Genomic DNA, 16315 nt, shown 5'->3' with positions numbered 1-16315 from the left:
ATTTCAGGGTCCAGGACTATGTGCTGAGGGACACACCAACACTTGGGGCAGCTGGTGCCATGGTGTTGTGAGGGAGGACCACCGTCTGAGGATTTCCTGTTGAAGGTAAATGGGGGCCTGTTCAATTATCAGACCTCATTAGTGCCTTTAAATATATGTAAGTATGAGCACTGTGTGTGAGAGAGTTCTTTGGTTTTCTGGATAGAGTCAAAGTCCAAAGTTTTGTTTATTTACTTTATATGCAACTGTACAGAACTGAACTGCTTTGGTAACTATCTCACTTTTTTTATGAATAGAGTATATTTTTAAAGTATATTTTTGGAATAAAAATAAATCCAGGCTTGGGCTGACAAGCGGGAACTAACATTCACACTGCTCAAGTGCCAAGCAATGACAGTCACCAGGCTCAAAATGCTACCTCTGGTTCATCCCCACCACCTCTTCACCTCAGATGCTGCTGAGTTTTGGCAGCAGTTTGTTTTTGGCTAGAAATTCTGCAACGAGTAACATGCGTCCTTTCGCCCTGGTGCATCTCTAACATTTCAGTCAGAAGACAATTAGACTTGTTCTCCACATGACTGAATGAATGCAGGTCCAAACACACTCATGAAGCTTGACACTATCCAGAACAAAGCTGCACACCTGATTGACATTCGATTCACTCCTTTAACCAACAAAGAACAATGACACCATGTGTATCGTCCACAAAATGCCATGCAGTAACTCAACAAGGCTGTTCTGACAGCATTTTCCAAACATTTACTCCCATCTAGACAAAGGTGGCACATGCATTAGTACACCACCACCTGCGAATTCCTCAAAGTCTTACTTTGTCCTGACTTGGAACACTGTTGCCATTCCTTAACTGTTACTGAGTAATAATCTTGAAAATCCCTTTCTAACACTAGAACACTACAACACTGTAGCTGGCCCTATACCTCAAGAACTGTAGCAGTTCAAGGAGGTGAGTCACCACTGTCTTCTCCAGAGCAATTAAGAACCAGCTATATCTACATCCCATGAATAAATTAAAAGCACTACCCAACTTGTAAGATATGACATAAACTGATCTTGTGTCAGGCTAATAGCAACTAAGAGAATTTGAAGTATAATTTGGAATGATTTAAATTTTCTTTGTGATGCTGTGCTGTCATGTCATTTTGATTGCAGAATTATTTCAACAATACTGATCTTTATCTAACAATATTTGTAACTTGTCATTTTTAGGTTTCAATGTTGGCAGAATTGCCGGTGGTAGATCAACAGTGCGAGAGATAAACCGTGATGCTTGTCATGTCCCTGGTTTTTATATCCTTCAGTCGTTCTTACCGAAACATACCAATGTGCCTGAACTATATTTCTTGTTGATGGCCCTTTTCCTCCAACAGCCAGTTACCGAACTGCCAGAAAGCCTGCAGGTATGTAATCCATATAACTTTATTAATTTTTAGATCTTTGGGCCCATTTTGTTTCTTTTAAATTCATTGAATGCATTAAAGAGTTTAACTTAACATGGAATAGCATGATTTTTGCCATTCAACCCTGTCCCTCCCGTGGGGAGATGGTCTCAATTTATGCAATTTTCAGACGTTATTTAGCAAATGTGTTTAATTTAATTAAAGCAATTTTACAAATAATCAAAGAGTAAGAAATAGCAAATTATTTTCAACCAATGTAATTGAGTGCTTTGTCACTTTGAACAGTGACCCATGTTTAATAATTTTCTGTTTGTTTCAATGTCTGGATATAATTTTTTTGCACCTGATTTACAATACAGCTTCATTTTGTTTTATTTCATTGATGTTTGGTGACTTGGATCAGGGGATGTTTGTTCCTTTTCAAGCAACAGGAGCACAGATGGCTGACTGTTTTATATTGTTCATATTTAATGTTAATCGTCTGCAGCAACCCGTTTTGCTGTTGGTAATGGGTGCAATCTTGAGGTGATAAGGTCTCAGTTGCTAGGCAGACAGTTGGACAGAGCCCCACATTGCCTCATTTCCGGAAGGCCCATTGCAATTTGTCCCATAGCCTAGTAACTGGACTTCTGAGCTGGAGGACACTATAATGGATGCCCTGCTACTGAGAACTACCAGTCAATGGTAAAGCAGCAACCTGTCTGTACTGACAAGCATTTTCAGGGTGATCATGGATGCTGCTGGTGTTACACCAACTCCAGGCCTCTGTTGGAGGATGGACATGGACATGCACATAGGTGAGTGACAAGGAATTCAGCAGTACAGCAAGTGCGGGGATGACTTGGTAAGCTTGACCCACTTCTTCGCAATGTCTGATCCTTCAATAAGACTTCTGGGGCCACACAAGAAAACATGTCAGGGTCTACTTGTCATTAAGTGTGGTGAGTCACACAATCTGTTAATGAGTTAGCATTTTTCTGCTTTGTTTATAGCACTTTGAACATTGAGAATCGAGATAATTAAAACAACTTTTTTCTTGTAATGAATTTAATGATTTTGATGGCGTACTGCCATCAAGAAGAAAATTAGGCCAATGCCTAATGAACATTCTGGGCATTGGAAATTCAAATCTTTGAAACCAGATGAAGAAAAGTATAATAACTTGAGAATATGCTGTTAAGAGGTCATTGGCAGTGCCTGAGTGTGGAGCAGACTGAGAATTGTGACAGCATTCAGAAATCAGTTTTGGAGCTGCATGTGTATTTATGAAATCAAAACTAAAGTTTTATTTTCATTTTTGTTAATAATATAGATTGGATAGTATATCAATATCATGTCCTGGCACATCATTCAAGACTTTGGGCCAGGTGCTGGTAAATGGAGTTAGGTTGAAGGTCAGGTATTTCTCACCTGTTGCAACTCAGAGAGCCAAAGAGCTGCTTCTGCACCGTATGATTCTACCATTTGATCTCAGTTAGAAAGTCTACCTTACTTTAAGTACTGATGTCACATGAATGGTGAAGATAAAGCACGTTAGGTTCAGTCAGCTATTGGCATTTTGCCAAGAAGTATTTGGGCTTGTAAATGAATTTGAAGTATTTTCCAAAGAATCTTTTGAAATTCTGAGAAATAATTGAATGAGCACTTCCACTCCAAATTACCATGATGTTCTACTCTAAGATATGCATTGTTCTTTAGGCTTAGGTACAAATACCTCCAACCATATTTGTGTAATGTCAGGTATTCAAAACACGTTCATGCCTGGTTTCTCTACACTTTACACCTCAAAACGTGAGATCATCTAGAACTCTACTAACTGTCTTAGCACACAACAAACCCTCATTACCCTACACTCATGGAGCTGCATTGATTCACTGTCAAATAAGGACTTAATTTTAACATTTTCATCCTTGTTTTCAATTACCTCTTCCTTCCCTATCACTGTACAGATCATCAGCCTCACAGCCTCCAGATATTTGTTTTATTTATTTGATTTCATTGTCACGCGTACTCAAGTACAAAAATAAAGGAGTACGTTGAAAAGTGCGTAATGTCATCAAACAATGTGCCAGCTTAGGTACAATCACCTCGGCACAGGATCTTCAGAACAAGGTAGAAAGAAAAAACAAAGTTAAAATTTGAATATTGCAGTAATTATAGTATAGTGTAAAACATACAAAATACAGATATCTGGTTGCTGTAATTCTGGCTTCTTGTCTACACCCCCCGCCCCAGCCACCGCCACCGCCACCAACTTTTGTTGTAGAATTGACTTTTAGTTGTCTGGCCACCGAACTCTGGAATATTCTGTAAACAACTCATTGATTCAATTTTTTCCTTTGAAGCACACAATAAAATTTACCCCTCATCAAACTTCTTGTCATCTCAGCTAATATTTTCTTATATTGCTCAAAATAATATTTGGCTTTCTAATGTTCTTGTCCATGGTCTTGGGAAATTTAATTATGCTAAATCTGCGATATCAATACAAATTGATATTGTGCCTCCTGTCACTAGTCTATCCAACTAAAATATGATGAGTCAACATGATTCCGTTGTAAAACAAGATGGATAGGACTTTTGTAATTAAATATATTGATATAAAAAGCAAATTTCTAGAATTACCATTGCCTACTGCAGCAAACAATTTCCAGTACTTGAATAAGCCATGAATGGTAAAATTAACTCTTGGTATGAAATCTGTTGGTCTGGATAAAATGATTCTTTCCTAATCTCTGTGGTTAATTTCCTCTCATGTGCAACTTGAGTAAAATAGCCTGTAAATTATGCATTTACAGCATCATACTGCATCATTGATACAAGAACCATTGTTTAGAGATGGTAACTAGATATATTTCCATATGCTTTCTTACACAGTTTGATTTGGATTCTATCTGGACGTTTATCTTTGGTGTTCCTGCTTCCAGTGGAACAGTCATTGCATCAGTTCACACAGTATGCTCAGAATCTGCTTTTCTATTGTTGGGAATGCTAAGGAGTATGCTCAATCTTGTAAGTATGTACAAATCAAATTGAGCTTATTAATCACACAAATTCTTGGATAAAATTAATGATTGAAAAGTAACATTTCACTGTGATTTTGAAAGCATAGATCACATTTCCACTTCAATTGGTCTGAAATCTACAAAATCCTGTGTAATCTAAACTACATTGAGATGAAAAATCTAGACATGTTTAATAAGGAAAACTTATTTAAAGTCAATTTAAGTTAAACACTGAAGTGAAGGACTAGTTTTGTCTTGTCCTTAACATGCTATTTCTTCCTTTAGCCCTGGCAGTCTGAAGAGGAAGGTTCTTGGCTTAGAGAGTACCCAGTCACTTTGATGCAGTTTTTTCGTTATTTATATCACAATGTCCCAGATCTAGCTCCTCTTTGGACCAGCCCAGATTTCCTTTGTGCTTTTGCAGCAACAGTCTTTCCCTTTAACATCAGACCCTATTCGGAGATGGTGAGTCTTTGCTTTATACTAAGTGATTGACCCATTTGCACAAAGTTCTGAGAAGTGAATGAAATGATAAAAATGGATAACGTTGTGAACAGTACTTTTTTTATTTTTGATTTTACACATTATTAATGGCTGTCTCTGTCAAACTGGTCTTAGTATTTGAGATGCATGGATGAGGAACCTAATTGGCTAAAAAGTTGTGTTAAATATGATTGGAAAAGGTATTTGGATTGATTTGAGATGCCACTTGATAAGTGGCCAAGACTGAGGATATGTCTTAATATCCATTGTAAAAATCACACATTTTGATTGTTCAGTTCACAAATGAAATGCTTTAATAGCACTATCCCCACTGCCATTCAGTTAATTTCTGGAAATTGAGTACTTGAAATGGGTTGGTAAAGGCAGTAGCATATTTGATGTCATTAGGATATCTAGCCACATTCTTAACTGAGAAACATTTTGTATATTTGATTGTTATGTTGTTAGCATGACTTAAACTTCAAAAATATCCCTATTTCTAACTGCATCTTTGTCCCAGAGTGGCCACATGAAACTTAGCATTGGCTTCAATTACCTGTTTTACTATGTGAACTGTAAATTATGATTATGTGCTGCTTGTGATTGTTGTCATAAATAGCCTGTCAACTTGTTAATAAAATGTAGAATAAGCTGAAACCTGGTTAATTAATTGCAAGGTCTAGGCCCGAAACGTCAGCTTTTGTGCTCCTGAGATGCTGCTTGGCCTGCTGTGTTCATCCAGCCTCACATTTTATTATCTATAATTAATTGCAAGTTTGTTTTTACTGCTTTGGGCGAACAAAACTTGCACTCAATTTGATCAGTACAAACCCGGTTACAAGATCAGTATTATGCTTAACATTTTTACACAGCCGTAAAATCTACAAGTCTAAAATTTTAATGCAAAGGTACTTTTACTGCTTTCCTACGTTAGCTTCTGTACCAAATAATCATCATTCTCAGTGATTGCCATCTCTGCTTAAGTTTATTTTTCTTCTAAATTCACTGCCCTTTTACCTTTGCTAAATTCCTCCTTCCATGTAAACTCCTCAACCCATATCATAGCCTGCTCCGTGATCTTACAGTCTCAGGTTGTTTTGCCAATCCCTTTTATCTGTTGACCGGACTGATTCCTGAGATGACAGGATTGACACAAAGAGTTCATTTTGAGCAGAAGGTCAGCGAATGGTGTCTCCTGCCCTAAAAGCCTTGGATGCACCTGTTCCCTCATTTACCTCTGCAGGTGTCAGATCGGTCTTCTTGAGAGTGGGTCCACGGAAAATGACTGGTCCAGATGGAGTCCTCAGCCGTGCACTCAGATCCTGTGAGAACCAGCTGGCAGGAGTATTTGCTGATTTCTTTAACCTCTCCTTTTTACAATCTGAAGTCCCCAGGAGCTTCAAAAAGACCACCATATTTCTGGTACCAAAGAAAACACCTGCAACATGCCTCAACGGCTCTGACCTTCATAATTATGAAGTACTTCGAAGGGTTAGTCATGGCTCATATAACCTCTCGCTTCCCAGCCTGCTTTAGCCCCTTGCAAACTCCATCTCCCTACGTTTACACTCGTTCCTGGAATATCTGGATAATAGGGCACCTGTGTCAGTCTTCTACTTATTGACTATAACTCCTCCATCAGCACTATGATCCTAACCAAATTAATCTCCAACCTCCGAGACCTAGGCCTCTGCTCTGCCCTCTGCAACTGGATGTTCGACTTCCTGACCTACAGAATGCAATGAGTGAGGATAGGCAGCAGTGCCACCTGCACAACAATCCTCAACACTGTGTCTCCCTCTTTTTTTTTTTCTCTCCACCCCCCCTCCCCCACAAAACCCTTCAAGGATACCCACTAAGCCCCTTACTGTACTCCCTGTACACATAACTAAGCAGCCAAATTTCATCCAAACCCCATCAAGTTCACTGACACCACCATTTGTAGGCTAGATATCAAACAGTGACATGATAGAATAAAGGAAAGATATAGAGTGCTTGGTGGCATAGTGTAAAGATAACAGTCTCTCCCTCAGTGTCAGCAAAACTAAAGAGCTGATCATCAACTTCAGGAATGAAAGAGGAGGGCATGTCCCTATCTGAATCAATGGAGCTGACATGGACATGATCTAGATCAGGAAATTCCTAAGCATGATGAACATCAACAATCTGTCCTGCACCACCCACATTGATATGATAGTCAAGAAGGTACAACAATGCCTCTCCTTCGTCAGGAGACTAAGGAAATTTGGCATGTCCGTAAGGACTGTCACTAACCTTTGTAGATGCACCATAGAAATCATTCTATCCAGATGCATCATGGCTTGGTACAGCAACTGCTTTGCTCAGGACCATAAAAAACTACAAAGAGTTGTGACCACAGCCCAGTCCATCACGCAAGCCAACCTTCCATCCATTGACTCTGTACTTTTTGCTGCCTTAGAAAGGTAGCCAGCATCATTAAAGACCGCTTCCACTCCAGTTATAATCTCTTTTTTAACCTCTTCCGTCAAGCAGAAAATACAAAAGCTTTAAGTGCATATGCCAAAACGCAAAATAGCTTTTTCCCTGCTGTTATTAGACATCTGAACGGACCTGTCAAATTTCAAATCTAATATAGAACTTGTTTTTTGTGCAGCTTCTTTGAAGCCGTAACTTTATATTCCTCACTGTGTTCGATCACCCTTTGATCTTTGTATCCTATGATCTGCCTGTACTACGTGCAAAACACAACTTTTCTCTGTACCTAGGTACATATGACAATAAAAATCAAATCGAGAGAGAATGGATCTTTTAGGATTATATTCACTGGAGTTTAGAAGAATTGTCATCCTTTGACACATTTTCTGAAAGTGAACCGTTTTGTAGCAGAAAAGAATTCCTTTTTGATAGATGGGCACTGCACGTATCTGAAAGGTTTCTTGTTCCACAGCACTAACAAGGACCTTTAGCATTTGGTGTCTGTTATGCTGACTATACTGGTTTGTCGTACATTTCTTTTGAGGTGCCTTAAGGAATGTATAGGTTCTGCTGAACTCTGTGATCGTTCAGTCTCCTTTTGGGATTGATCTGTGCTGCTTCACTTAGCATATGTATGGCTTTCCCCTGACAAATTGCTCTTTTGACTAGAATAAATCTGACAGGTTCATTAGCAATTTCAACAACAATGCTATCTCTTCTGACCTCAAACTCATTGTAGTTGCATTTTTCCACTATTCATTGGAGATCATTGATGAAATCATCTCTGTAGTCAACTAAATATTGAGCTTATCTATTAGGTCTTGATCTGTCAAATATTTTAATTGATCTGAGATTCAAGTAACCATGAAGGGCTTTCAGTACTTCTTCAGAAGTATTTTCTGTTTCACCTACACCTTGGCAAGTCATAACATCAGCTTATATTCCCAATTGGAAATAAAAAATATTAACTTTGTATGAGATATAGTAGGAACCGCAGACCCTGGAGAATCTGCGACAACAAGGTGTAGAGCTGGATGAATACCGCAGGCCAAGCAGCATCGGCTTGGCCTGCTGTGTTGATCCAGTTATATACCTTGTTATCTTTTAACTTTGTATGATTCAGTATCTAATTTTCAAGGATTCTGTATCCTAAGAATTATTTTCTGCAAAATGTCTAGTTTTATTTTTTAGTTTAGCCCATCTCTGAAATTGAATCATCTTGGCAATATTATTCTGAACCAGCATCTTCCCAATTTGATTTTTTTTTTCGCTTAATGAACATTTATTCTTCAGAAATAGAAGATATCATTTTGCAGCTCATATGGCAGATTCCTACATTCTTGCACCAAGTATAGGTGATTCCTGACTTTTCACTGGATGAATCCATATTGCAACCATGCTGATTAATTTGTAATTCTTAATGGCTTTATTGAATGATCATAATGCTAGTAGCTTTCATTAACTACACCTGTTTTCTAAACCTCTCCTTTTATTTGCACTTTTGAAGATGATACGTTGCTTTGACTTTTTTCCCCAGTAGATTACTGCTGTCTGCATCTCAAATTATAATTCGGTTTCTCTCATGGATTTTTCTTCCCCTAAATAATTCCTAATCTCTGTAGTTTGACTAACTGCTTCCTACCTTGAACATGGTTTTAATAATGGCCATAAAAGTTTACTACACCACTGTGCTAGATGAGGGCTGATGAGTTTTGTTATCTGCTACCTTTGACGCTTTAATTCTGGTTTATGACATCCCCTAATCTGTGACCTTAGTTTGAATTGCTTTTCTGGCCCTTGAATTCCTTTGCTATAACTTTGCCATATTGAGTATGCCCTTTGAGATGTAAATAATTTCTTACAGTTTCACTTTCCCTTTGTTGTACTGTGTTGTGTTCTTTATGAAACATTTCCTCTTGGCCACCAGCAGTTTTAACTTTCCTGAAGGAGTGTCCAACATCTGTTCACGTTATTACTGATTGACATCTCAGGACTGACTGCCCCTACAAACCACCACTACATAATAAAGTTTGTATTTGCTTTGGAGTAACTAATTCTCTTTCTTCAGGGAGCTCCTAACTCACTACTGCAGAGTATCTTTTCCCAAATCAAAATACTTCTCCTGTTGACTGTAGATAATTCCTTGTTCAATCTTCCCAAGAGGGTTTCTTCTATAATATTTTTAAGTGTTCATCTCTCTGCCATTGCTCACTGTCCACATGAGCAGACAACGAAAAGCTGAGTCTGAAAATGCTTGAAAATCCTGTGACTGGCACTACTGCCAGGGTAAGGGTGGCTGAATTGATTCCACGCTGTTGCTCACAATGTTGGATGAACAGTCTTCACTGATGACCACATTTATGTGTGAGACTGTCTAGATTGTTGCTTAAAATGGGTTAGGCTTGTTGCTAACTTCTTTTACAGTAGGGAACTACTGAGCCCAATTGGTCAGTTGTGTTGAAGGGAATAATTGCTGGTCTAATGAGAATATCTTCTCTTAAGCAAGATATTCGTTAGTGCATGTTATAAACAGAGCATGCAAGTTTGACTGAAACGATGGACATGTATATACAATGAGGAGAACCTGAATGGTGGTTCTTAATCCTTTGAGATCGTGGGCTGTTCCACCCAAAGATTCATTCGACAATATCACTCTGAAGTAGTGCTTAATGCCTCAGGTCCTCTACAATAATGTAACCATCCAAATCTGTTCCCATTTACCCTGATCTCCATGTTTGAACCCGTACACTCAGGTTTCTGTTGCAGTCACCATATTGAAAAAGTTCTTATCAAAGTCACAATATTGTCATATGTGATTGTGACGAAGCTGAACTTCCTTTTCACCTTTCTCAACCTGTCTACAATCGTTGATATGTTTGACCATACTATCCTCCAGCTGCTCTCCACTGTTGACCAAGCGGATGGAACAACAGTCATCTGGTCTGTTCCTATCTGTTTTTCATAGCGGGGGTTTCCACTTGTGATGGCTGTCTTCCAGCTCTCTTAATAATGGCTCTAGTGTCATTGACCTTATACTGGTGCCTTCCTATTTATCGTATTTGTACTGCTGCTCAACCATTTGAAGGCATGATGTTAGCTTTTCTATGTACTTGGGTAACACCCAACTCTCCTCACCACTACTTACATCGATGACTCTGCTGTTTCTGCATTACTGGACTGCTTAAGCGTATGGAATCAGCAGAAATTTCGTCCAGTTAATTATTAAAACTGAAGCTGGAAATTTTGATTACTGTTCAAAACTCCGTGCATTGGCTACTGACTCCTTTCCTGCTCCTGACCACAGTCTGGGATTAAACCAGAATATTTACAAATTTGATGTCATATTTGATCCGAAAATATGTTTTAGACCTTGTATTCATGCAGTCATTGAGGAAGTTCCCGCCTCCAAAAGAGTGCCTTCCTTCACTCCTATTTGAGCTCATCTGCTGAAATGTACTCCTTGCTGGTCTTCCATATACTTCAATGCATAAACTTGAGGTTATCTAAAACTTTACTTTAACTACAAGCAAGTCCCATTCACCACACTTCTGTGCTCACTGACGTACATTGACTCACAATCAAGCAACACAACGGGCTGAATTTAATGTAGGTGATGGGGCTCTTGCCTGTTGACTGTGAAGCAAGAAAAAGGTTTGCACCATCTCTTTTACAAAAGGTCTAACTAATTAAGTGCTAATCACTCACTCACTTCATTGTATAGTAGTGTGTCCTTGCGCAAAACTGAGGACCACAGGGACAGAAGTCCTGACAACAATCACAGGCCGGCAACTCTTCTAGGCCTAGTAATACCTATTGGGGAATTAGTAGTAACGCATTCACCTAACACCCAAGGTCGTAAGAGGATCCAGACCACAGGTCAAGCCATGGCAAGGGGTGATCGAGGAATGCAAGTTATTGGAGAGAGAGCAGCATATGTGACAGGTGATTTTCAGTGGGCCCCTCTGCTGGTACCACTAATTGCAATTGGATTCAGTGTTTTGAATAAGGAGTCCCATTAGTAACCCTCGAGCACAAAAGATGAGTCCCCTGCCCACATATTAGCCCAACTAAGCACTTTAATTGGTGAGGGGTCAGGACAGCTATCCATGAGCTGTCCTGCCGTATCCTTAAATCAAGCAAAGGCTGGAAGGTGACAGGCCGCCCACTGAGTATCCTCTTTTTCGATTAAGTTCCCCCAGCCACGGAGCTTGCTGCAGGGGAGAACATCAAATACGCTTGAGTTTGAAACTTTCCTCCTTGCTTTCAAATCCGTCTGTGGAGTTGCCTGTCCCTATTACTGAATTTCCTCCAGCACAATCTTCTGCTGTAGCTGTACTCCTTTAACACTGGCATTTTGTACCTCCCAAATTATAAATACTGCATCATTGGTGGCCTATAGCTGCTAATACCGTAATCTCTGGAAAACCCTCCCCAGACCTTTTGTTCTTTCATCCCTTGAGACATACATTAGAACCTATATTTTAGACCCAACCTTTGGTTGTGTAACCTGATATCTCATGATGTTCAGTATCATACTTTATTTTACAATATTCTGTTATTGCCATGTGGTGTTTTATTACTTTAAAAGTGCAATATATATGTAAAACTTCTTTTCTAAAATGAATGACTTTTTTAGGTGACTGATCATGATGATGAAGTCGGTTCTCCTGCTGAGGAATTCAAGGCGTTTGCAGGTGATACTGGCATGAATAGGAGTCAATCAGAATATTGTAATGTCGGGGCAAAGACTTTCCTCACCAACCATCCTGCCAGGAAGTTTGTATTTGACTTCATGCGTGTCCTTGTGATAGAAAATTTATGCCTTGCACCTGCTAGCAAACAGACTACTCTCATAGACCTGCTATTAGAGGTAGGTGTTGAGCAACCTGAAATAATACATGTGTAAATGGTTTTTCTCACTATTTGTCTGTTTTCTTGACCTTTGTTTTAGATACTCATCTTTAATCTGTAATTCATCTCTCCAAATAGGTGGTGAGATGACTTGATTAAAAATACACACTCAACTATTTCACAAACTAACTTTGGTTAACAAAATTGAGGTTCATTGAAAGGAAGGAGCAGTGTCAGGTTGATTTTAAAAAATTGGCTTGAGTACAGAAAACAGTGAGCCATGATAACTTGATGATTTTTGCTTTGGAGGATGGTAAATTATCATTTTCCCTAGGGTTCATGCTCAGATCACTGCTTTTCTTTTTGATGACCAGAATGTTAAAATACTGAGGACAACTTAACAATTTGTCAGTGACACCTTACAGCCTACAAAGATTGCATTGAATGCTTCCAGTTTCTATGTCTCCATCACAGCTGTTCTGATAATGCAGTTGTCCACATCAGCATTTTTGATATACCTTTTTTCACTCCTCAGCCAAGACTCTTCTACCTAAAATGTCATTGACAGTGTTCTCCACTCCATTTCCCACACTCCTGCTCTGTTGCCCAGAGCAAGGATAACGTTTCCCTGTCCTCACCTTCTACCCTATTGTCATCCATATTTAATGTTACCAAATGCACTGGATACCAACCCACCCCTCCCCTCCTATCCTCTACATTTAAAGGGGAATGTTCCTTTTGCAACAGCGTGGTTTAGTACTCAATCACTTAAGCACTTGGTTCACTTCCAGTGCCACCTTTCCGTGAAAGCACAAGCGATGTCTTTTTCTGTCCTTTTAGTTATTCTTTCCTCATCATCCAGAGCTCAAACACTCTTTCCAGATGAAGAGTGAGTTTTCAAATATTTCTCACAATTTGCTGAACAGCATTTGCTGCTCACGATGTGGCCTTCTCCACATTGGGGATTCCAAACACTAATTAAATTACTGCTTTAATTCTTGAATAATTCACTCAGTCCACACGCTTGCTTAGTTTCTAGTTACTTACAGTTGAATTCCCCAGCTTTCTCCTCTGACTATTAGCTAAATGAAATTCCTGAAACCCCCTTCTGAACGGCATTGTGTCTACCTAGATATAATGGAACGCAGTGGTTCAAAAAAATAGCTCACCACAACATTGTTAAATATCACTAGGAATTGGGAATGAAATGTTGGCCTAGCCAATGAAATCCTTGTCCCGTGATTAAATAATGAAAATTAGGCTGTTCCATTGATACCAAATCAAGTCAGAGAAACACGTTTCTTACTATTAAGCACATCCACAGACTTCTGGACTCAAAACTGAGTTCAGCTATTTTGAGACTGTAGTTTCTTTCTTTCTCACTGCACTTCCCCGTGCTGTTTTTCCGCTCCCTTCCTAACCATCACCGCCAAAGTTGCTGGCTTTTGTTAAAACTTTGCTTGTTGCTTTAGGGTAGCAGCTGCTTGCTATTCTGCCAATTGAACCTCTTTTCTTTTCAGTCCCATCTTTAAACTTTTGTTACATTGCCACTCTCTTTGATTATTTCCAGCAATTTCCTTGTAATTGCATGGAGCTCACACTGAAACTCACCAGTAAACGAGGTGTTGGTGTTGCGTAATGTGACATAGCCGCAGGGTAAAGACATCCCTAGGTAACTGTGACAGTAACATGACTGAGTTTTGCATTCTGTGTGAAAGGGATAATATTGGTTCCAGGACTACTATGTTAAGTGTAAATAAAGACATCTATATAGAGCATGGAAGCTAGGTTAGTTGAAATTGATTGGACATACAAGACTAGAGGATAGGTCAATGGAGACAGCATTGGATGTTATGGGGATATTTCAGAATACTCAGAATAAATCTACTTATACAATAATGACAAGTTCTAAAGGAAGGACTCACCATCTAGTGAATTAAAGAAGTTTTTTTAAAAAAAGCATCAAAATTAAAGAAAATGTCTCTTACTGAAAAGACGAGCAGTAGGTCAGATTGATTAGAAATTTAAAGTATGCTAAAGAATGACTGAAAGGTTTATCAGAATAAAGATATTAAGAGTATGAGAGGAAACTAGCTAAAAGCATAACGGACAGAAGAGTTTCTGTTAAGTGTTAATCCTCTGAAGAATGAGGAGTTAATAGACAATAAGGAAATGATGGATGTAATAAAAACTACTTTGTTTCTGTCTGCACTATAGGAGATATTAAAAAATATCCAGTAAAATCTATAAATATGGAGGTGGGAGGGAGAAAGGAATTTAGTGAATTGATTTCTGAGGAAGGGTCACTCGACCCGAAACGTTAACTCTGATTTTTCTCCACAGATCCTGCCAGACCTGCTGAGCTTTTCCAGCAATTTCTATTTTTGTAAGGAATTTAGTGAAATGGCAATGAACAGGGGAAGAGGTACTAAACAAATCAATGGGGCTGTGGGACGATGTATCTCTTGGTCCAGACAGACTTCATTTAGGGTCGAAAAAGAGTTGGTCAGTGCAGTAGTAGAAGTACTGGTGTTAATTTTCCAGAACTTCTCTCTATTCAGAAAAGGTTTCATCAGATTAGAAAATAGCAAATATAACTCCTGTATTCAAAAAGAGAGGGAGACAGAAAGGAAGCCATAGGCCAGTCAGCTTACCATTTATTATGGGAAAGCTGTTAAAATTAACCATTTAAAGTACACCTATGCCCTTGAATGCGTTCAACGTAATTGTGAAGGAAAAGTTGTACTTAACCAATTTATTAGACTTGGTTAAATGAGTTAATGTGCTGTATATAACGGGTAGCCAGTGGATGTACTGTAATTTGGTGCTCAAAGTGTTTGATATGGTGTTACATCACTTAAAATTTCTAATGGGAGGACCCACCATCTGTGGTTAACTAAACAAGTTAAGGAAGACTTCAAATTCAAAGTAAAAGTCTATTAAGGAAAATCAAAGATCAGTGTCAGGTGTAACATTAGCCTAGTTAGAAGATTGGCAGTAAACAGAATATACACCAAAATGCACTGATTGGCAAGATTTAATCAGTGGATTCCTGAAGGAATCCAATGTTGGTGCCTCAGTTTATTACAATTTCTGTCAATACCTTAGTTGAGGGGAACAAAGGTATGGTAGATAAATTTGCAGATGACCTGAAGGTAGGAAAGTATGGTGTGAAGAACACTAGAACATAAGATTAAATATCATCCTGGTGTCGACAGTGTCAGATGCCTTCAGTGTTAAGTCAGAAATCTACAGCACAAAGAGTCCCTTTAGCTTATCATGTACTCCGCAGTGCAGCCACCTCACTCTTCTAATCCCATTTTCCAGCACTTGGCCCATAGCGTTGTGTGCCTTGTTATCTCAAGGGCACATCTGACTTCTTAAAATATTTAAATAAGGGGCATTTAAGATGCAATTAGTTAGGCATATGGATGATAGCATAAGATAGGGATGGAGATTAGATAGACCTGAGGATTAAGGTAAAAGTTCACCACTACATCGTGGGCCGAAGGGCCTGTACTGTGCTGCATTGTTGTATGTTCTGTGTTCCATTTATGAAGGTTTCTGTCTCTATCACCCTTTATAGGCGGTGAGTTCTCGTACACCTCAATTAGATCTCTTCTCATTCTTCTTAACTCGAGAAAGTATGGGACCTAATCTCCACAATATCTCTCCATGTTAAAAAAAAACCCTCACGTGGGAACGCATATCTTCTAAACTGCCTCCAATACAACTATAACTGTCTCCAAGTAAGGGGACCAAAATTGTAAACAGTGCTCCAGGTGCAGTCTCACTATTGCCTCTTACAGTTGCAACAACATTTCCCTGTTTTTATACTCTATCCCTTTCGCAATAAATGCCAAAATCCCACTTACCTGCTGTTTAATACTTAAACAGCAAATGACTGTGGAAATCCAAGTTATCGAGGTGTTAGTTGCTCAAATGCATGAGTCACAGGATGTTGGTATGCAGATACAACACAATCCAGAAGGCTTCTGGGACAATATCCTTTATAATTGGGATCGAACATAAAAGCCTGGATGTTATACTTGAGTTAGACAAGACTTCATTGAGACTGCATCTCAAATATTGTGTGCAGTT

The 16315-nt window shown here is 38.9% G+C and overlaps 1 protein-coding gene across 2 annotated transcripts in view; it reads left to right on the top strand.

The window, feature by feature from the left end:
* wdfy3 (WD repeat and FYVE domain containing 3) overlaps nt 1-16315 on the top strand; it is a 381322-nt gene that overhangs the window by 235958 nt on the left and 129049 nt on the right. For both annotated transcript variants that reach the window (XM_048527789.2, XM_048527782.2), the window contains 4 exons: nt 1228-1418; nt 4296-4430; nt 4709-4888; nt 12000-12233. In XM_048527789.2, the coding sequence (XP_048383746.1) occupies nt 1228-1418; nt 4296-4430; nt 4709-4888; nt 12000-12233 (740 nt within the window). The remainder of the gene's footprint in view (nt 1-1227; nt 1419-4295; nt 4431-4708; nt 4889-11999; nt 12234-16315) is intronic.

This window comes from Stegostoma tigrinum, chromosome 1 (assembly GCF_030684315.1).
Source record: "Stegostoma tigrinum isolate sSteTig4 chromosome 1, sSteTig4.hap1, whole genome shotgun sequence".
NCBI lineage: Eukaryota > Metazoa > Chordata > Chondrichthyes > Orectolobiformes > Stegostomatidae > Stegostoma > Stegostoma tigrinum.
The sequence above is the reverse complement of the archived record's forward strand: the minus strand, read 5'-3'. Positions and strand labels throughout refer to the sequence as shown.